This window comes from Musca vetustissima, unplaced genomic scaffold (genome assembly GCF_032173495.1).
Source record: "Musca vetustissima isolate MV318-11 ecotype Yass unplaced genomic scaffold, APGP_CSIRO_Mvet_v1 utg8949, whole genome shotgun sequence".
Taxonomy (NCBI): Eukaryota; Metazoa; Arthropoda; class Insecta; order Diptera; family Muscidae; genus Musca; species Musca vetustissima.
The window spans coordinates 208988-231733 of NW_026879336.1; the positions used below are offsets into that span (position 1 = coordinate 208988).

At 33.6% G+C, this 22746-nt stretch overlaps 1 protein-coding gene across 1 annotated transcript; it reads left to right on the forward strand.

The window, feature by feature from the left end:
- The first annotated feature begins 3445 nt into the window (after positions 1-3445).
- LOC133324217 (myogenesis-regulating glycosidase) lies at positions 3446-22441 on the forward strand. Its single transcript, XM_061533064.1, has 5 exons — positions 3446-3519; positions 17464-17632; positions 17695-17790; positions 18124-19975; positions 22267-22441. Exons 2-5 carry the CDS (start codon positions 17534-17536, stop codon positions 22401-22403), a joined length of 2184 nt encoding a protein of 727 aa, XP_061389048.1. The 5' UTR covers positions 3446-3519; positions 17464-17533; the 3' UTR covers positions 22404-22441.
- Positions 22442-22746: the final 305 nt, after the last annotated feature.

The following is a 22746-nucleotide window of genomic DNA, read 5'->3' on the forward strand; positions in this document are numbered from 1 at the left end:
AAACTTTAAACGCGTTTTTCTCTAAACGAATGGCGGGCACGATAACTCAAAAACTAATAACCCAATCGATACACGTTTCTCTGTGAGGGTATAGCTATTGTATGAACTAGGATAAAGCCAATCGGTGAAGATCTTCCTTATTTGTTAACTTGGTTTTTGGTCAAAAATCGGCGATTTTCCAAAAATATTTTTTAAAGGTCCGCCAGTTTGTTAATTTTAGAGCGAAATTAATAATCCTTGTTCATACGAGAGCCAGACATGTATTCTTTCTAACGCCATTGGAATTTTCGGATTCCGATGTTCCAGTGAGGAGTTATCATGCCCGCCATCAAAAATAAGGATTTTTCTTTAATTACAAAAAACAACAACAAAGCAATAACAACAATTTTTTGTACATTCATATCGTCAGATATATATATGCAGGGTTTAAAATGCAGCATCAACAAATATTAGCATTAGTCTTACAGAGCTACTGCTAAAAAATATTGACATTATGACTAAATCAGCAAACGGCTAGCTTTTTTAGTTCGTAGCATCCGTGCTAAGCACGTATTGCACAAGCGAGCTTTTTTTGTTATGACTAATCGGCAGTACGACTACATATTCATATTTCGCTGCCGACGAATAATCAGCCTAGGGGTTGTTTTTATGTTTGTGTGTTGCCAACGCAGAATTAGAAAAACGGCATTTCATTTTGTGCGTTTTTATTTAATTTAAGCTTGTCAAATCGCAATTAAAACTGTCAATAATAGTACTAAAAACTAAATAATATATTAAATTAAACTCTTTAGCAAGTATTACTAATTGTCTTTGTTCGAAAAAATGAAATTATCATAATCGCCATTTTAAATTATCTCATTTAATTTATAAAATTTCAATGGGCAACACTGAACTCGAAAAATGCTCGGGTTTTGTTTGCTAAAAATCTTGCTAAGCAGCCACAGTCAAGGTGCTTAGTCTTCATTGTAAGCTTTGGTTGTTAGTCGCGTTGACAATTATGTTGTAGTTGTTCATTGCTATTTTGTAGCTGCTGACAAGATCAAGAAGCTTTAGTTTTGCTTGCTAAAATTATTCGTAATGTATTGCTATTTGTTGCAGCTGTGCTTGGCTGTGCTGCATAGTTTGAGGATGAATTTAGTTAGCAGTGCGCCAATTTTCTGTGTTTTTGCTATTTTGGCGTTAGCATTTTAAACCCTGTATATATGCAAAGTTACATACCTTAACAAGCATTGGTATTGATTTACCAGCCCTTTGAAAATCTGGAAAAATTAAAATCGAGAATGGGGGGTTCTCTTAAAAATTAGTAGAATGAAAAAGGTTGCCTAATTTGTATGAGGATATTATATGTATGTGGGGCCCACATAGCGATAGCCACATTTTGATTAGTTGAATCTATGCATGTCTCTCTGTCTGTCCATTTGGAATGAAAGTGCAGGCAGTAGTTATGTACCAATCATCACGAAATATTGCATGTAGTTTCGATAGTTATATTTTATCGTAATGATCGGCTAATGAAGGTCATCAAATTATCAAAAAATTCCAATTTGTATACCCTACACAACTATGCTGTCAGGGTATTATAGCTTTGTACAGCCCCAAGAGTTTGTAACACCGCGAAATATTGGTCGTAGACTAACCTTGAAACATACCGATCGTCATATCTCGACTAGCTGCGTCGATCTAGACATGTATGTTCGTCCGTCCGTCCCTTATAATTTGTAAACAAGATACAGACCACAGTTATGGACTAATCTTCATGACATTTTGCATGTAGGATGGGTTCTGGCCAATGTACAGATCGATTAATATTTAGGGGATGAAATGGACCAAATACTAAATTTTTGTCGGTTTTTCTGGTTGCTCCAGAGGCCGCAATTATTGCCCGAACATGGTGAAATTTTACATGTAGGAGGGTATAGGGCCAAAGAAAAAGATTGGTCAATATTTTGCGGGTAATATTTGCGGGTAAAATGGATCCTGACTTTGAAAAATTACAAAATTTGTATTCTATGGCATATATATTTTGTCCGGAAGGACATAGACCCGATAAGTTGATAGTATATTTAAGAGAAGTGGCAGACCTTTAAATTGATACCAATTATATTGTTGTATGTTCTCGGATGTGGAAGTTTCACTTAAATATTTACAGGTGCATATGTATTCAGATATTATTTAGTAACCCATTACCACGGAAATATAGCACTGAAATTTCCATAAGGTTCCAGTTATGGTCAAGGACAACGCCTATTGATCAAATAATAATTTTGGGATGAAGTGGACCGAAAATTTAATTTTTTTGTCTTTTTTGAGTTGATCTATTGGCCAAAATTTGATTTGATTGATCCGCTCACTGTATTTGACCTAAAACCCCAAGAGTGATGATTTGAGGTAATAGGATGGGTCTACATAATCTTGTATGACTATATATTTCCAATATAACGGTAGTTTGGCTACATTTTTCAACGGAATTAACCCTAAATGTTCCTACCAATCATTTACCAGGACACAATGCCCTTGAAATTGTGAAGAATATAAAAACTTCCACCCAACCGAATATTAGAACCTTTTTTGTTAAAAATAATTTACTAGCTATCATTTATGCATCTTTAAATGCAAATATTTTATTATTAGTGTTATATAAATTATCCATTGTTTTATCAGCTATTATTTAAAACAAATACATGTGGCTATATTATAAAACTTCCAACTAGAAAACGATAAATTCTCATTAAAAATCCAACTAATAAATTACAATCATTACTACAGCGATACAATAAAAAATCCCAGTATTTTTCAATACCGTCTTAAGGGGAAACTACACAGGGAAATGGGTAAATCAATACCAGGTAAATTCTTGGTATTGTGCAACCAACCCAGTCTGCCTGCCTACCCTAACTGCAAGATGAGTTCATGGGTTTAACAGTTAGCGAACAGAGAGGTTCAGTAGCCAGCTACCTGTTCAGTGATCAGCTGTTGAAGGTTGTAATTGAAGAGCAGAAAAAAGGGTCGGTTAAGGTAAATTTCTACAGAACCATTGATGACAATTAATCCTTGTTGCAACGTAACGATTACACACACACTTGGTCGCTACATAATCTTGAGGTTTTTAGTAGCGTTTTTCATTTCGTCGAGAACACAGCATATCTCCTCGGATACGGATTAGAATTTTCGTGGTGTTCTTTTAATTATCGAATACAAAAATGTTACATCATCAAAATCGAGTCCACTTTCAAGATATTGTACAATTGTATTTATATCAAAGTAAAAGAAAATTTGCAGCGGAAGTAAACGATATTGAGGTCTATAATTAATTTTTATTTATATATAATATTTTGAAAATAAGTGTAGATTAAATTTTTTTTTATTAAATATTTGTGTTTTTTTATGTTTAAAGGTTGTCGATGACATATCCAGTTCAGTTACCATTAGCATACCCGAGAAAAATGTCCCCACCATACAAATTGAAAAGCCTGACGACGACGAGAGCGATGATGAATTGGAAATTCATGGAAAGAGAAGGTAAGTCGAAATAAAGTAGCCATTAGTACCAAATCGAAAAAACATTATATTATTTTCTAATTTATAGTGAGATTTTATTTAAAACAATATCGTAATGACAAGAGTAAATTAATTAAAAACAACAAACTGTGATTCAGCCTGACAATTTTGCAAAAACAGAAATGAAATTTGTTCTCATATGTGACTAAAATCTTTTTCTCAATATTGTCCAGTATGTGTTTCCAATATAAAAATTATCTTCAACAAGATAATAATTTTATTACCTCCACAATAAGATAGAGTGTATATGATATTATTATATTTTTATTACCTCCACCAGAATCTATATAAAGTTTGTATGTTCTGGATCAGTATACAATTCTACGTTGATATCTAAATCAACATAGAATTTTATTTTATTTTATTCGTATGTTGAAATAACGATAAAGAACGCAATATTTAAGAAATACATAAAATTCTGAAATTTTGCACACACATTGTTACTACTCCTAGGATATATCGGTCCATGTTTTGTTATAGCTCCCATATAACAGTACTGCCTGATTATTGGTATTTTGAAGGTTTTTGTTGCATTTTCAACAAAATTAACTGTAATTAGGAATTCCGGGATTTTGGGAAGCTGAACTGATGAATATAGGACCCTGTTTTAACATAGCCCCCATTTCAATGTCCCGCCTCATTGTTGCTATTTTGAAAGTTTTAATTGCATATTTCCACCAATTTTGAATACCGCTTTCTTGGAGAGTGAACAATATTATTGCAGGAACATATTTTTAAGGTTATACTGCTTTTTCCACGGATTTGGCATACTTTAATAGCGAAAAACATTTTTGTAGAGCAAATAGGACCTTGTTTTGACATAGCATCCACATAAAGTTCGCCGCCCAATTTTCGGTATTTTGAATGTTGTAGACGAAAACGTCTTAGCAAAAGATTTTCGAGGTACGTACGAAATTTGACATAGCGTCTCTATAGGGAAGTGTATCTAATACATTATCGGATTGGATTCTGGAATGAAATCTAATTATTAACAATATAGACGGCTTAGTTTTTTTTTTTGAAAATCGATAATTTTCTGCCCATTTGATGATTTCAGTTTCGTAGATATTTGATTAAATGGTAAGGGCAAATTTTGATTTAAAAAATTACATTAAGGAAAGTAGTAAAGTAGTAAGGGGCCGACCATATGATATCCATTACCACTTTGGCTATATTCAAGAGACGTCTCCTAATAGAACTCGTATTTTTGATGGACCCTTGACATGAAATAGGACTACATAAAATATGTCATATGTGCCTATATGTGAAACGACTTAACCCTACGATCAATAACCGAGTAAATTTGTACATTTTTATACCCTCCACAATAGTATGGAAAATATATTAAGTTTGTTGTTTCGTGTATAACTCATCGAAATAATCATTTCCGACCGTATAAAGTACATATATATTCTCGATCAGTGTAAAATTTTATGACGATTTAAGTATATCCGGCTGTCAGTTGTATTAACTCTAGCTTCTAAACAAATTGAGATAAATAGCTAAAATTTTGTCTTCTGTCCGCAGATATGTCAAATTCGAAGATGAGTTTCATCGGTCTACGTTTAGGCATAGCTCCCATATAAGGGTATCCCAAATTTCGGTATTTTGGGGTTCTTGAGCGCGTTTTTAACCGAATTCGATGAAATTTGACACTATGTACTCCTATTAAGTGAATCGATTTAAATCAAACAATTCAATATGCTACAACACAGAGCGATGTTCAAAACTTAATTTAACCAGCTCATTCAATGGTGCACAATTAGTATGAAGTTATTCGAAAATATATATCGGAGCAATAATTGCATCTGAAACAATTTTTACAACAATTTTTAAAACGTCAGTACGTAGTGCAAAATTTTGTGTCAATCGGTCTAAATTTGACTCTTTGGAAGAAAATAGATATGGGAACTATATCTAAATCTGAACCAATTTTCATATTCTCAAAGCGAACCAAGGGTATATCTCGATTTTTTTAGCTGTTACAGACATATGTACAAATGCATAATACTCTGTACCACAGTGTATAAAAACCATAACTTATTGATTTAAATGTGTTTAAACCAAATATAACTCAACTGGTCTTCATGATCGCGGGAGCATCCTATAAATCAAATTTTGAAAGACAAAGATACGTATTTGAGCTTCTATGCCCTTAATGTACCGAATTCCGTCATCATTAACAGTTTCTCGTTGTAAATTTTTTAATAAGCCCACTTAATGAACTTCAACGGTGCCGAATTAAATGAACTTGTCGGCCATATATGTCTGTCCGTTATAACGTCTCAAATTTTTGATATGTGGTGGGAAATATGATTTGGTATTGAATTTATTACATTACACTCCGAAAAAAATTGAGGTCATGATCTGGGTGTTGGAAAATTCCTATTGCGGAAAAAAATCTTGGTGAGAATATGAAAACTCCAGAAGGAAAATTTCGCCAAAGGTCAAAATTTGGAGATATGGCTTGATAGAATATGTATAATATTATGCTATTATGTATAATAGCATGAATATATTGCTATTATACATAAAGATATAGCTTCATACATTGATTTAAGGGGACCCCCCCCCCATTCTTGGGGTCAAACATTTTTTTGATTTAATTCGATTCTACACTAACTCAAGAATGTCTCTACAAAATTTCAATTGAAAATTTCAAGAACTCTTGAAGATATGGCCGATTTATTGTGTCAGCATCAAGTGACGTATAAAGGGCTTCTCAAACTTTAAACCCGTTTTTCTCTTTTGCGAATGGCGGGCACGATAACTCAAAAACTAATAATCCAATCGGTTCCAAATTTTTTTATACCCTACACAACTATGTTGTCAGGGTATTATAGCTTTGTGCAGCCCCAAAAGTTTGTAACGCCGCGAAATATTGGTCATAGACCCACCTTTAAGATCGTCATATCTCGACTAGCTGAGTCGATCTAGACATATGTGTCCGTCCGTCCGTCTGTCCATTATAATTTGTAAACACGATACAGGCCACAGTTATGGACCAATCTTCACGAAATTTTGCATGTAGGATGGGTTCTGGTCAATGAAGACCCCTATTGTCTTTGGGAAAGATCAGTTAACATTTAGGGGATGAAATGGACCAAATACTAAATTATTGCCGGTTTTTCTGGTCGCTCCAGAGGCCGCAACAATAGTCCGAACATCGAGAAATTTTGCATGGAGAAGCGGATCGGGCCAAAGAATAAGCATGCCTGTTTGGAGAAAGATCGGTCAATATTTAGCGGGTCAAATGAACCCTGACTTTTGTGTGAAAAATTACAAAATTTGTATTCTATGGCGTATATGTTTACCCCTGAAGGACATATACCCGAGAAGTTGATATTATATCCAAGAGGAGTGGTTGAACTTTAAATTAAGACCAATTATATTGTTGTATGTGATCGGATGTGGGAGTTACACCTAAATATTTACAGGTATCTCCGTATTCGTATATTATTTAGTAACCCATTATCACTCTGGAGAGCAGAACTATAGCGCTGATCGCTTTGAAATGTTCCATGAGGTTCCAGTTATGGTCAAGGCCAACGCATATAATTTTCGGTGATGATCAGATAAAAATTTTGGAATGAAGTGGACCGAAAACTTAATTTTTTGTGTTATTTATATTTTGTGTTATAGTCGAACTATAGACCTCAAATGAAAGCCGAACATCGCTACACAACCCACGGTGAAGGGAATCTGGACAATAGCTGTACTGAATACTCGTAATATTCGGAAAATATGTTAGTGTGAGGAGGAGGTGCTGTTTACCTCTAATCGGGCAAGAGGGTGCAAATATCACGAAATATTGCCCAGTCTCGGAATAAACATCTGCAGAAAATTTGAGTTCCGTGGTAGTTGTGTAGGGTATCGTATGGTCGGCTCCGTCCGACTATACTGCTCCGCTCACTGGTTTTAACATATTTTGTGGTCAAAAATCGGCGATTTTCAAAAAATATTTTTTCAAAGATCCGCCATTTTGTTAATTTTAGAGCGAAGTCAATAATCCTAGTTCATACGAGAGCCAGTCATGAACTCTTTCTAACACCGTTGGAATTTTCGGATTCCGATGTTCCAGTGAGGAGTTATCATGCCCGCCATAAAAAATAAGGACTTTTCTTTAATTTCAAAAAACAACAACAAAACAATAACAAAATTTTTTTGTAAATTATTTTTCTTCTCTTTTAAATCTTCACATATATATGTGCAAAGTTACAAACCTTAACGAGCATTGGTATTAATTTACCAGCCTATTGAAAATCTTGAAAATTAAAATCGAGAGTGCGGTTCCCTTAAAGCTATTGTAGGTATTATTTGAGATTACATTTATTTATGTCCTTATGTCCTTTCTGACCTTAAATTATCAAAAGAAACCGTGTAAATTGAGAATAGACCATAAAAAGATTAAATTATCGATTTCTTGTCTTTGAGGACCCCACCTAAAATCTTATGAGCAACATTTGTGTAATTTAAGGACGAAAAGGACAAAAAACATGTAATCGAGTTAGAAGGACAAAATATTTTACGAAAAAAATCCTCATTCGATTTTACTGCAGAAATGTAAGGTGGGGAAATACAACAATAGCTACAAATCAACTTATATTAATCTATCTCTTCAGGTATAATAGGGTCGACGACAAAAAAAATTATCACAACATATCTCCGAACTTTGACCTAAGGCGAATTTTGTCCTTTGGGATTTTCATACCATCAGCAAGGTTTTGCAACACCAATAGGTATTTTTCTCCCTCCAAAATCTTGTCTCACATTGTTATTTGTGAATTTTATTATAAATATTTGAAAATTCAAATTTATGTTATTGTGTTCTAAACTCTACAATCTCTATTCGCTTTTTATCGTAAAGGTTTTTATCTTTTCCCAACAATAATAAAACCACTCACTATTTTTATCTAAACAAGTCTCCACTTCTCTTAACTACACTATAAAGAGAAGTGTGATGGCAGAGCGTGCAGCTGCTATTAAATTTCACTTAATGAGTTTCTATTGTGAAAGTATACAAACAATGACTCGAGATGTATGAGAGTCTCTCAAACATATTTACTCTCGGCAGTATAAATCAGTTTTGAAAAATACAAAGATCATAAATTTAAACGTCCGCTAATCGCACAATCAAATGACTATTCATCTTTGAAAACCTAACTTATTATAATTTTAAAAATACCCTACATATTGTAGTGTTTTATATTAACAAAAGAAAAAAATTGCAGACGTGTTAATTAAAATATACTACAAATGTTCTTTGGCATAGATCACATATTGTAATTTTAAATGGAAGAAAATCTAATTACAATAGTTAGGTGGAGTATTTTGAAATTATTACATGGACAAGAGGATTTTGCCAGAGAATAAGCATGAATATTTTAATGAAGATTGTGGAATTTTTCACCGTCACAGGAATTTATTTCACAGAAAATTTAAGTTCAGTAGTCGTTGTTAGGTTAGCCTCGTCCAGCTCGGCTCATTGGTTTAACATTGGGAAATAAAACCCATTGTGTTAAACATTCAGAAAGGGGATTTTGTAAACATCCAAAAATCTGTATCCAAATATTGGTTCTAGATCCCATGTTTTTTTTACCAAATCCTTTTCAAACAATTTGTCAGTCCGTCTGTTTGTCTGTCTGGCCAAAATTTCCAATAATTCTCGAAGGGATTATCCGATTTCATCCAAACTTTGCACATCGTAATGTTTCTACCAAAATGTTCAATATTTATAAATCCAATATCAGGTGAATGGAATGTCTGATTTGAAACAAACTTTGCACAATCTATTACCTTTACCAAGCCTAGATTTGTCGGAAGATGGGACCCATTGGTCTACTCCTTCTGGTACCTCTCCCACAAAGGGTCAACATTTTCAATATTTATAAATCCAATATCAGGCGAATGGAATGTTCGATCTGAATAAAAATTTGTACAACCAATTATTTTTACCAGGCCTAGATCTAGTCGGAAGATGGCACCCATTGGTCTATTCCTTCTTGTACCTCCCCACAAAGTGTAAACATTTTCAATATTTATAAATCCAATATCAGGCGAACGAAATGTCCGATTTGAACAAATATTTGCACAACCAATTATATTTACCACGCCTAGATAAAGTCCGAAGATGGGTCCTATTGGTCCACATTTTCTGGTACCTCCCTCACGAATGGTCAAAAATTTCAATACTTATTAATCCAATATCAGTCGAGTGGAATGTAATATTTGAACTAAACTTTGCATAAAGTCCATTGGTCTAAACCTTCTGGTACCTTCCCCACAAAGTGTCAAAATTTTCAATATTTATAAATCCAATATCAGGCAAATAGAATGTGTTATTTGAACAAAATTTTTCAAAACCTATCATCTTTACCAAGCCTATATGAAGTGCGAGTGCAAGATGAGTGGACTATAGTATTTGAATTAAACATTGCATCAAGTCCGACGATGGGACCCATTGGTCCACTTCTTCTGGTACCTCAACCACAAAAAGTCAATATTTTATAAACGTGTAAATTTAATTTGAAGTGAATTTAATAACCGATCAGATCAACAGTAAAAGGGAAAAATAAATTGATAAAAAAAAACATCTTATATAAAGCGATTTATAAAACATTCGTGTTATTCCAAAGTCCTTCGCAAGACGTAGACGTATATATATATATCTGTTGTTTTAACATTATTTTACCTACAGAGATTCTATCAAGTGTCTTCCATGAACAAAGGTCTTTCACGGGTCAAAAGACAAAGGTCTGCTATAGAGATAGAAGGTATTTGAAATATTTTCTATGAACAGAAGGCGTACAACTCCTATAGAAAAATCCCTTTCAAATATTTTCTATATACAGGTTTGAGTTCTTACTCCAGATGCGACTATTTTAATTGTCCTTTAGAATACTTTGGGCTATAAATTCAATACGTGTAGTTGTTCTTGCCCGACGTGCATGGATTTTATTGTTCATACTTAACAATGAATCTCAAATAGATATAACTAATAAAATACAGTACCCACTTTGCAAAAAAAAAAAAAAAAAATTAATCAAAAAATTCAATTCCAGTTATTTTTAAGCAAAACAAACACGGCTGAATAAATTTACATACATCAAAAAATATTTAAACATTTTTCCAAAACATCGTGTTATATCAATTTGCCATATAAACAAACATAAACATTGTACAAAAAAATTTCCAACGTTTATAACTAAATCAAATATAACTCACACTTTGAGCGGCACCTTTGGTTTTTTTGCGACATAACTTTGCGGTTTATCTCCGAACAATCACTCAACCCAATACTCCAAACTACAGATAGATAATCTTTCAGCGATTTTTTTGTTTGGGTTTTTGTCTTTTGTAAGAGAGCGAGAGCGGATGCAAGAATTAAATGAGATTTTGAAAACAAAAAATATTTTTGAGTAAAAACTAACTAGCCCAGTCAGTACTGGAATATACTCGAAAGTGATAAGATCGTCGTACTGAAAATATACCATATCGGATGGTATCAAGGCGAACAAACAATACTCAAACAATTGTCGGAAAATAAAATGAGTGAATGAATTGAATTGAATGAAAGTATTCGGATTACAACAACTACGTCGCGTAATTCTGTCGCATTTCTTATATGCCGGTTTTAATATTCTTGTTGTGTGGATAGTTGTGATTTAATTGAATTAAATATCTGTAAGAAATACATATGTATGTGCATACTAAGAAAATTAATAAGGAAATTTAAATTATGGAATATAATTAATAGAATTTTTTGAATAAAATTTAAGAAATTAAAAAAATATATATATTAAGTGTAAAAAATAAAGTTGTGTAAAATACATAAATATCTGTAAATTATTACGCTATATAAGGTATAAAATCTACCACATAGCCTATTCTATAAGTCTATAACTTCTCATGATTTGAAGGAACAAACTGTTTATGTTATTCACCGTGGGCCTTGAAAATACCAACAATCTGTAGGGGTCAATGTCAAAATGTGGACCTACATGATACGTCAGGAAATTTTTTACTCTCTGCGAAAACATTATAGCAAATTACAGACACTTAATTTGGAAAATTTGACGAGAACCTTCAATATACTGGAAATAGCAATACATGCACCTATAATAAAATGTTTCTGCAAAGTGCCGATATTTTTATGGTGCGTCTTCAAAATAGCTATAATCGGCACCATCTAACGTTTTCAATGAAAACCTTGACATATTTGATCATAAACATACTCAGTATGGTTTTACGTACAACCATGTGTTCTTTTCCTGGAAGTTTTCGAAGAAATTCGAAAACCGAAAGCGAAAAAGCTGTCCCACATGGTCATCATATAATCCTGATTTTGGACCAAAATTGTATATTTTTATTTCCGTATATCAAAACCAGTAAGGAAAGTTCAATAGTCGGACGGGGCCGACTATATGATACCCTTCACCACTTTGGGTACATACAAGATATGTTAATATCTACAATATCCTGTAGATAGAACAGACATAGAATCTTTTGAGGACCATTGAGATGGAATCGGGCGAAATTAAATGTGCTATCTAGATAGATAATTGAACCAGTTGAAATAAACCCTATACACATACCATTCTGAAATCAATGAAAAATTGCATGTCAAACGGGCAGACTTGGATTGAGATTTTATATATGAGAGCTATATATAAACACATAGACCTAATTGAGCAACCGTTGCATACACCATTTGTTATTTGTTATCACTCTGTATTCAATGTAATACCCTCTGCCAAATTTCGTGTAAATCGAAAAAACAAATATTGGGAGATTGGTGTATCATTCACAAAAAATCGGATGAAACTGTATATAGGACCTATATCTAAATCAACAAAACTTCGCAGACATCAGTATGGACCTGTGCATAATCTTGTCCCAATCGGACAAATATTGGGAGTTTGGTGTATCACTCGAAATCTGAACCGACTTTCTCCAAATTCAATAGGGTTCGTCTTTGGACCAAAAAAGTGACATGAGAGAAATTTCATCCAAATTGGATAATAAATGCGACCTGTACTTTGTTCACGAAAATACATGAACGGACGAACATGAGTAAATCGACACAGAAAGTGATTCTATGCATATTCTCAAAAGGAACCATGGATCTCGATTCCTTTTGCCTGTTACAAACATATGTACCACAGTGTGGTGAAGGGTATAAAAAATGAGTATTTTACGAATATTCCGATTGAATGGAACAAGTCCTTCGATAATTCATATGGACGCGTGAGTGAGTCTATTAATCCAGGTGAAAAATAATTTGAAAATTAATCATATCTGCGGATTCTAAATATAATATATGAAAATATTTAGCGCTTATTAACAAGACCTATGCTACACTTAAATCTGAACCGATTTCAAGGAAACTTGCCAGATATTATTTTATATTAACTTCAGTACGTTGTGTCAATCGGCCTATATATGGGTCTATAGTACATCATTTATAATCGCACGAAAATATATAGAAGCTAAAGTAAATCGGAACCGATTTGATCAAAACTTGACACACATAAGGCTATACTAACTTCAGTACATTGTACAAAATTGTATACCAATCGACCAAACTTTGAGTCTGTAGTGCCTTTTAGATGATAATCTGTTTAATTCCTGTCATATATGCGGATTTTAAATATAATATTTGGCAAATCTATAGTGCTTATAAACCAGAACAACAACATAAACAACTCAACTGATTCAGCAATAATTCATTGTTTACTGTACATACATATGTAAATGTGTATACATGTTTAAACAAATGTTTTGTCAAAATATTAGCACATTGCCAAGAGGAACAATTGAAAATGGTCTATTGTGTAGAGTACTATAAAATTTAACTATTTTTTTAACCATGAATAGAAAATAGAAGAGATATTATTAATATAATAATCATAATAATAATACGGGTGCCAAAGTTCTCTACAAACAGAAAATGCGTTTTAAATTTTCAATCGACACACGGCTTACAAGGAAATGAAGATCTTCGACAGCTTCCTAGTGTGTATGAGATATTATTCTGAAATATAATATTAACACAACACGAAGTTTGATGTAGCGAACAATCTGCATCATTAGCTGAACATTTGTGATTTTTAATGTATGCCGGTCTTGCAGGAAATGAGCGATATGTTGAAAAATAATAACAAAACAGATTAAATTAAATATATAAGTTAATTATTTAATTATCTTCTGAGAATATCACCTTCATGTCACCTGATGCCATCAAAGACAAATAATTTGGAATGTATTGACAATCAAATGTTTTAAATAAGAACACACATACTGACTAATATTTTATGAACAAATAATAATGAAACTTTTACTAACTAAATGATAAATTTAATTGTTTGATGTTTTCGATAAGAATCCAAAACAATGTTATTTATTTGTTTGCGATTTATATATTGACATAGTTTTATTTACAATAAAATAATGAGAAAATCCCAACATATAATGGAAGGAGATTTTATTCAGTAATAATAATAAAAATTCTACTACACTGTGCAACAAGATTTTGGAGATCGAAAAATCTTCATAGGGATGAAAGTTCATGCCGGGTTTTTTTTATGAATTTTCTTCTGGTAGCTTTGGAGTTCCTGAAAAAATAGCCTATTGCAGGTTATTTTTGAGATGAAATGTTTTCAGTCAAACCAAATGTGGAAACATTTTAAAACATACCCTACCTCTACTTCTATTCCTTGTACGTATTTTTTCCTTATTTCCTTGAACCGTAAACAAAATATCACAAGACGAAAAATCAGATTTTAATTTATATGCATATTATTGTTAATAAAAACTCGTAAGGAAAAATCAAAAGTCGGACAGGGCGACTATATGATACCCTTCACCATTTTGGGTACATACAAGATTTGCTAATATGTTATATGGAGAACCATTGAAATGGAATCGGGCGAAATTAAATGTTAGATCTATATAGATATTTGAACCAATAAAAACCAGTGAGGAAAGTACCTTCACAACGATGATACCCTTCACAACTTTGGGTATATTGTACATATATATATCCTAACAATTGCATGTCAATGTTCCCTCTAAGGAACATACTCATGCCTTTCTACAAGCTATGCTAAATTTAATTTCATTCGGACAGATTTAAAGTCGTCTGCATACCATGGGACAAATTTATGGAAAACGATAAAAATTTAATATCTATCAAATACCCGTTCGAAATACATATAGAAGCTATGGCTGCATCTGCACCAATTTCAACAAAACACAATAACGGTCTCAACTTACAACACATCATTCTAGATTCAATTCAGTACGCTCTGCCAAATTTCGTGCAAATCGAAGAATATAAAGGACTTTGGTGCACCATTTCTATATCTAATACTGAACCGATTTTCACGAATCTAAGCAATCTAAGAATTTAATTCAGTACGAATCTAAGAATCTAATTCACTACGATATGCCAAATTTTGTGCAAATCGGAGGATATACATTAAATCGGACGAAAATATATATGAGAGCTATATCTAAATCTAAACTGATTTTTACAAAATTTAACACACATCGTTCTAGACTTATTTCAGTACGCTATGCAAAATTTCGAATCGAAGGATATATAGGAACTTTGGTGTACTATTTACGTAACATTGGGCCAAAATATATATGGAAGCTATATCTAAATCTGAACCGATTTTCTCGAAACTTGGCACAGATCACTCTAGACTTAATTCCGTACGCTGTGCCAAATTTCATGCAAATCGAAAGATATATAGGGACTTTGTTACAGCAGTTACATAAAATCGGACGAACATATATATGGAAGCTATATATAATTCTGAAGCGATTTTCTCGAAAGTTAGCACACAATATTCGGGACCTAATTCAGTAGTCTATGCCAAATTTCGTGCAAATCGAAGTATATATTGGGAATTTGGTGAACCATTTACCTTAAATCTAAAGAAACTATATATGGGAGCTATATCTAAATCTGAACCGATTTTCTCCAAACTTGGCACACATCATTCTGGACCTAATTCAGTGGTCTATGCCAAATTTCCTGCAAATCGAACGATATATAGGGACTTTTGTGCCCCATTTACCTTAAATCGGACGAAAATCGACTCAGAAAGTGATTCTATGCATATTCTCAAAATGAACCATCGGTCTATCTCGTTTCCTTTTTGTCTGTTACAAACATATGCACAAAGACATAAAACCTTGTACCACAGTGTGGTGAATGGTATAAAAATTATACTACACAGTGCAACAAGATTTTTGGGGTGAACAGAAGTTTTCAGGAATGTCAAATCTGCCTACCAAATTATCAATATAGGTCAACGTTTTGGTATAGCTCCTATATAACGGTATCCACCTATTTTCGGTAATTTGGGGGATATAGTCGCGGATGTGTCTTTAACCCTTTATGGCCCAATGTTGCCCACAGACAACAAAATGTTTTAGAGCTTATATTTATTATACAGCTTGTAAATATGCATTCTTTGGATTCCCCATGTCAAGACCTGATTATGGACGACACATATCACAAGAAAAATTTAAAAAAAAATAAAAATTTTTGGTATAGTTCCGAGCATTTTAATATAGAGAAGAGAGCAAATGTGTACAGTACTAATTTGTGTATACAGCCCAAATTATTTAAATCGCTCCGAACGAATTCTGCCATCAGAATTTTTTTTTCATTCTTGTAAAACAGAATATAGGGAGTAATTTAAAAAAAAAATTTCGTCAAATTTGCATTTGGTTATCTTGATATTGCGCTTTCATTTTTCAGAAAGAATGTCCTGTATCTCCCGAATGCAAGGATGTAGCGATGTCAAATATCCTATCTAGGATAGTTGCATTAAATCTGTGAACAGAAAATTTTTGTATGATTACGGAAAAAGTTCGAGGCTCAAAGGGTTAATTTCATAAAAGGTCTCCTGAAGGCTGACATACATGCATATAAAATGTTTTCAATATAGGCCCATAGTTGAACATATTCCCCTATAAAAGTGTAGTGCCCAATGTCAGTATTTAGAATGTTTTAGCCCCATATATGGGCTGTAATTTGTCATTCGGGGAAATTGGAGGGTAAAAAACATTTTGCGGAAAATTGTATTTATATCCAAGATTTGAAACAGCTTCAACATAAAGGTCTCGCCCCATTTTCGGTATAATTTTGATCAAAGGAATTTTTCTATGTTGATTTTACCATGTCCGAGATCTGTCGAATAGATCGCAATATACATTTATGGAAAAGTATATCTGTTATTTGACATTCTAGAGTTATGGTGGGTGAGAAACTGGGTGCCACAGATAAGTCTGTTAGTGCATTGTCCAACAATTAGATGGATTGATGATTTCTAATTTTTACGCATAATCATATCAATTTTATTTTTTAATTAAAAACTAAGAACTGGGAATTAATTTTTTTTTTTTATAAAATTTTGAATAATACAAAATTTTAATAAACATTTTTTCTTACTTCTATTTATATTGTGTATTCAGTATATATTTATAAATAATTTTTTTAGCTAAGGTTTATAGTGTATATTATTTTCGTTTACCTATGTTATTGCCTTCATTCCGATATTGTGCTTTTGTTGATAATAGCATCTTTAAAGTGTTATTACTCTTAAATAAGGTGTTAATAAAATGTTATCTTTCTTTATATGTATTTTATTGTTACCAAATTGAGGATACACCTTATCTTATTTACATTGGAATTTTTTCAAGACATTAGAGTGGGTAGAAATAAATAATAGAAATATGAAAAATGTTCAATTTTAAATCAAAAATAACTTCACATTTTAGACCTTTGATTATCTTAAGTATTATCTTATTTCTACTATTTTGAAAAAAATACAAAAATAAAAATATCGAATATCACTCTAATAAATATTTGTATTTTTCTATTCACAGAGATCGTTTCCGTACGCGCCGTCGAGCTTCCATTGCCCCATTGCCAGCCCTGCGCTTAAACGACAAAGAAATGTTGGCCAGTGATTTTGATGCGTACAGTGTGGCCAGTAATCAGGCCTCAATTACCAGTGTAAATTCTCTGGCCAGTTTGCTAAGAGAGAAAATGCAGGTAAGCTGAAATGAATTAACGTCTCTTTGGATCTGTTATTGAAATTCGTCTTTCTTTTCTAGGCCTTCCCGCAAATGATACGAAAAAAGAAACGAGAAACAAAAGATTATAAAATAAAAATCTTTGTGATTATTATGTTCTTTATGGTTATATTTTTGGTAAGTGTGAAAATTTTCATTTGAAGACCTCCATAGATAAAGTAATGTATGGGCTGACCTCATAGAGGTCTTCAAATTGGTATACGATTTTCGTGAAGATTTTATAGGGCCTTCATAAAGTATTCTACAATTGGAAGTCCTCTTCCACTTATGGAACAAAAAGTGTTCGAAAATTGGAGGACCTGGATCACGTATTCCATAGACAGAGGCTCTGAAGAGATCATTTATATATAAGTCCTTTTTATAGATCATTCTCAAGAGGTCTTCCCTATAATTAATTTATCTTTTTTACTTATCCTTTATTATCTAAATATTTGTGTTCTTTCTTTTCAGGTCGGCTTTGCCTATGTTGGCTACCATCAGAAACTAATGACCCATTCATATTTTGAAAAAATCAAATTCAATAGCAATGATCGAGTATTGAGAATTCTAAGTCACGACGAACAAGAAGTCATCTCCGGTCTATTGGGTAAAACAATCGGTATGGATACGAAACCCTATCACTGTTTAGAGGACCATCGAAAACAGGATGGTAGCATCTGCATCGAATGGAATGGTATAGCCCGACTGTATATGAATTTTCAAGATATGGATGTATTTCGTTGCTATACCATTAATTGGCAAGCATTGAGTCCGCGGAATTATCCCACCGATTGTTATGAATTGAAGCGTAATAATGGTCTATGGTTTGGTGGCGGCATGACCAAATCTAAGGAGTGGTCACTGAGTAATGATCATTTTGATTTTGCTCCCTTCTCAAGTGGTGATCTGAAAGTGCATCAATTCGGTAATGGTGTTAAGAGATATTTCATCAATTCCATTGGTGTGGCGATACAGGTCAATGATAAGACTCCACTGCAGGTGTCGGTGAATCAGACAACAAATGAATTTTGTTTGAGGGCTCAAAATGATGATTTTACTTTTGTAAATCATCTGACGGAGTTGCCGCAATTGGATTATAAAATCTGCACTACGGAAGATATGAGGAGTCTGCATATGCTAATGACACAGAAAAGTCTGTGGGATGGCCTCAAGGAAGCCGATATGGAGGTAATTTATTCGCTCATACAAGAACCAGTTTGGCGTACACCACATGGCGAGGATATGGCCTCGTTGAATGAAACAACAATTTACAATTATTCCGAAGATCTTATTGCTATGGGTCTGCCATTGGGGCATATATTGATCAATGAATTTTGGCAGGCAAATATGGGCGACTTCACTGTGGATCAAAATCGTTTCCCCACGTTAAATAAGACCATTGATCTATTACATCGTCGTGGTTTCAAAATTGTCTTTACCATACAGCCGTTCATCTCAACGGATAGTGAAAACTTCAAGGAGGCTGTACGCAAGAAGTTGTTGATCTATGAACGTCATTCGGAACGTAGCATTCCTGCCTTGACTCGATACAAGAGCTCTTCCAGTGCTGGTGTCCTGGATATCACCAATAATGCATCGGTCTATTGGCTTAAAGAAAAATTGGAACGCCTCAAAGCGGAATATAAAGTAAATAGTTTCTATTTGGATTTAGGTACGGGTTACAACCTCCCCCACTACTATCAATGTCGACAAACCCTGGACAACCCGGATATGTATGCCAAACTATTCACCGAAAGTCTAGAATCGGTGGGTTTCATTGGTGTCTCCACGGCAAGTACAGTACCCAAGCCGCCAGCCTTCCTCAGTACACCACCCATTAATTCGTCATGGGAAGGTTTGAAGGAGGTAATGTCCACGGTATTAAACTATGGTGTCATTGGTTATCCATTTGTCCTACCCGGAGCTGTGGGCGGAGATTATTCATTGAATAAGACGCTAACAAAAATGATTTCATTTTATTCATTGGGTGAACCACCATTACCGGATGAAGAGTTATATGTCCGTTGGTTACAACTGATGACCTTTATGCCTGCCATGCAATTTAGTCAATTGCCCACCTATTATCAAGGAGATTATGTTAAAAATTTGGCCAAAGATTTGGCATTGATTCGTCAGCAAAATGTCATTCCAGTTCTACGGAAATGCCTAAGTGAATCGATGAATGAGGGGTTGCCTTTGGTACGACCCCTATGGATGTTAGATCCCCACGATCCCGCGTGTTTGAGTATATCCGATGAATTTTCATTGGGTGAAATGTTAATTGTCGCTCCGATTTTGGAACCCAATGTGGAGGAAAGAGAAGGTAAGTTGAAGGATTTTTATTATGACAATTATGGAATTATACAAATTGGTGAATCTGCGGAGGTCTTTGTTGATAAAAAATATGTTTGAGATCTGTTCTTTCGTCGTCCAGATATATTTTTCGTCGTCCAGAGATATTTTATCTACATAAAGGAGACAGCCAGATAAGATATATGGATAAAGCACCATTTTCGATATCTCAAAATGTAGAAGAGAAACATATACTGATTATTATGGCTGAAAGACATTTAGAGGCCTGTATAGTACCCCTTATGAGGCCTTCAATGGGTAAAAGGTATTCGTAAGACCCTTTGTAGATAGACCCTAACGAAGTCTTTTATAGACATAAGATCTCCATCAGGTCTTCCATGGCTAGAAGGTCATAATGATATCTTCTATAGAAAGGGGACCTTTAGGACAGAGGACATTCTATAGGAATATGACATTCACGAAGTCCTGTGTAAAACTTCAGGAGGTTTTTTAGAGACCTAAAGATACATTATTGAAGACCTATGTTTATAGACGTCCTTCTATAAAGATGTCGTCCAAAAATATTTTTATGGATATAAGATGGCATCTATTGTGACCTTTATGGCGTTTTCTAAAAGTAGATGACTTTTTTGAAGACTTAGAAGGTATTCCTGATTGAGAAGACTCTCATTAGAACTCCTGTTGATAAGAAATCGTAGCTCTTAAGAAGTTATATGGTTCTCATGGAATCTTCTGAAAATAAGAGGCCCTCATGAAGTCTTCTATAGATAAAAGATTCGCATGAGTCTTCTACATATATATATATATATATATATATAGCCGTTGTGAGGTCTTCCCTATATAGGAGGCCACCGTGAAGTTAGAAGTCCCCATGAAGGTATTCCATATATGGACCAGAGGTCTAAAGAAATATAAAGCTTTCATGGAAGATAGAAAAGCATCTGGAGAAATAATACCCATGGTATCAATGGTCTACTATATATAGCCCTTGTGAGGTCATCCTTATATAGGAGGCCCCCGTGAAGTTAGAAGTCCCCATGAAGGTATTCCATATATGGACCAGAGGTCTAGATAAATATAAAGCCCTCATGGAAGATAGAAAAGCCTCTAGAGAAATTATGGCACCCATGGGATCAATATTGAGACTTCTGCAGATAGAAGGTTCTCAGAAGGAGTTCTGTAGTTCTGAGACCCTCATGATGTTCTCTATAGATGGAAATTTCTCATGAGGCCTTGACACACAAAAGGCCTAGGAGGTCAGATCTTTTGAGACGATTTACATCTTAAGGGCCTTCTATAGTTGGAAGAACCCTTTGAGGTCTTGTATATATGAGGTATTTTATAGACATAAAGCCGTCCGAGGTATTCTTTAAATAAAGGAGCATCATAAAGTCTTCCTTATATAGAAGGCCCTCATGAAGTAAGAAGCTCCCATGAGGTATTAAATAATGGAAGACCTCTATAGATGGAAATTTCTCATGAGGCCTTGATACACAAAAGGCTTAGGAAGTCAGATCTTTTGAGACGATTTACATCTTAAGGGCCTTCTATAGTTGGAAGAACCCTTTGAGGTCTTGTATATATGAGGTATTTTATAGACATAAAGCCGTCCGAGGTCTTCTTTAAATAAAGGAACTTTATAAAGTCTTCCTTAAATAGAAGGCCCTCATGAAGTAAGAAGCTCCCAGGAGGTATTCATGTTGGAAGAACCCTTTGAGGTCTTGTATATATGAGGTATTCTATAGACATAAAGCCGTCCGAGGTCTTCTTTAAATAAAGGAGCATCATAAAGTCTTCCTTATATAGAAGGCCCTCATGAAGTAAGAAGCTCCCATGAGGTATTCAATAATGGAAGACCTCATAGAAACGCCTCTAGTGAACTGATACCCATGTCATCAAATGTATTGAGACTTCTGCAGATACATGGCTCTCATGAGGAGTTTTGTATATAGAAGGTGTTTCATAGATAGTAGTCGTGCTCTTGTAGAGATCTTCTACATGAAATACAGACGCAAACAAAATTCAATAAGATCTCTCGAAAATGTGGACCATGAAAAGTCTTCTGAAAAGTGTGGTTATTCAATGCATTTTGCCTAGATAATACATTTCTAAAGTTTATTAAAGTTCTCTGATCTAGTGTTCTATATACAAAACATCTCTTCGAGGTATTCTATATATTGAAATTATTTTAATTTTATCATTTCCACAAATGGTTGTTAAAATTTTCCCCAATAAAATAAATTGACTTCCATATTTTATTATTTGATATCTAACATAAATTTTTTTCATTTCCAATTTCAGTATACCTCCCACAAGGTGTTTGGAAAGATGGCATCGATGGTTCATTGCGCAAAGGCAGCCGTTGGATACACAATTACAAAGTCCCCAAGGATAAAGTGGCATTTTTCACAAAAATGCCAGACAATACTAGATTCTAAAATACTTACCTTTAAAATTAGTTAAGATTGTGATAGATCAATTTAAATATTTCATACAAAAAGACAAATAAGAAAAATACAGTGAAACAACGTTATAACGAATAGTTTGTTAAAATAAATATTTATTAAAATAGTTTTTTTACGAATCAATCGCTATCCATTTATCTCAAGCGGTAGCATTTATAACTGTGTTTCACTGTCAACAAAATATATATTCATATTTTCTAATGTGACAAATATTAGTATTAATCAAACCAAAAGAATTTTTTTAACAAAAAAGAACCACAACAAGTCTTTGAAATAAATTTTCCTTAAGTAGATCTACTTATATAACTGTCGCAAA

Coding starts and splice junctions, on each gene's coding strand:
- LOC133324217 (XM_061533064.1), top strand. CDS start 17,534: ATGTTGGCCAGTGATTTTGATGCGTACAGTGTGGCCAGTAATCAGGCC. Junction 17,791..18,123: donor TCTTTATGGTTATATTTTTG/GTAAGTGTGAAA, acceptor CTTTCTTTTCAG/GTCGGCTTTGCCTATGTTGG. Junction 19,976..22,266: donor CAATGTGGAGGAAAGAGAAG/GTAAGTTGAAGG, acceptor TTCCAATTTCAG/TATACCTCCCACAAGGTGTT.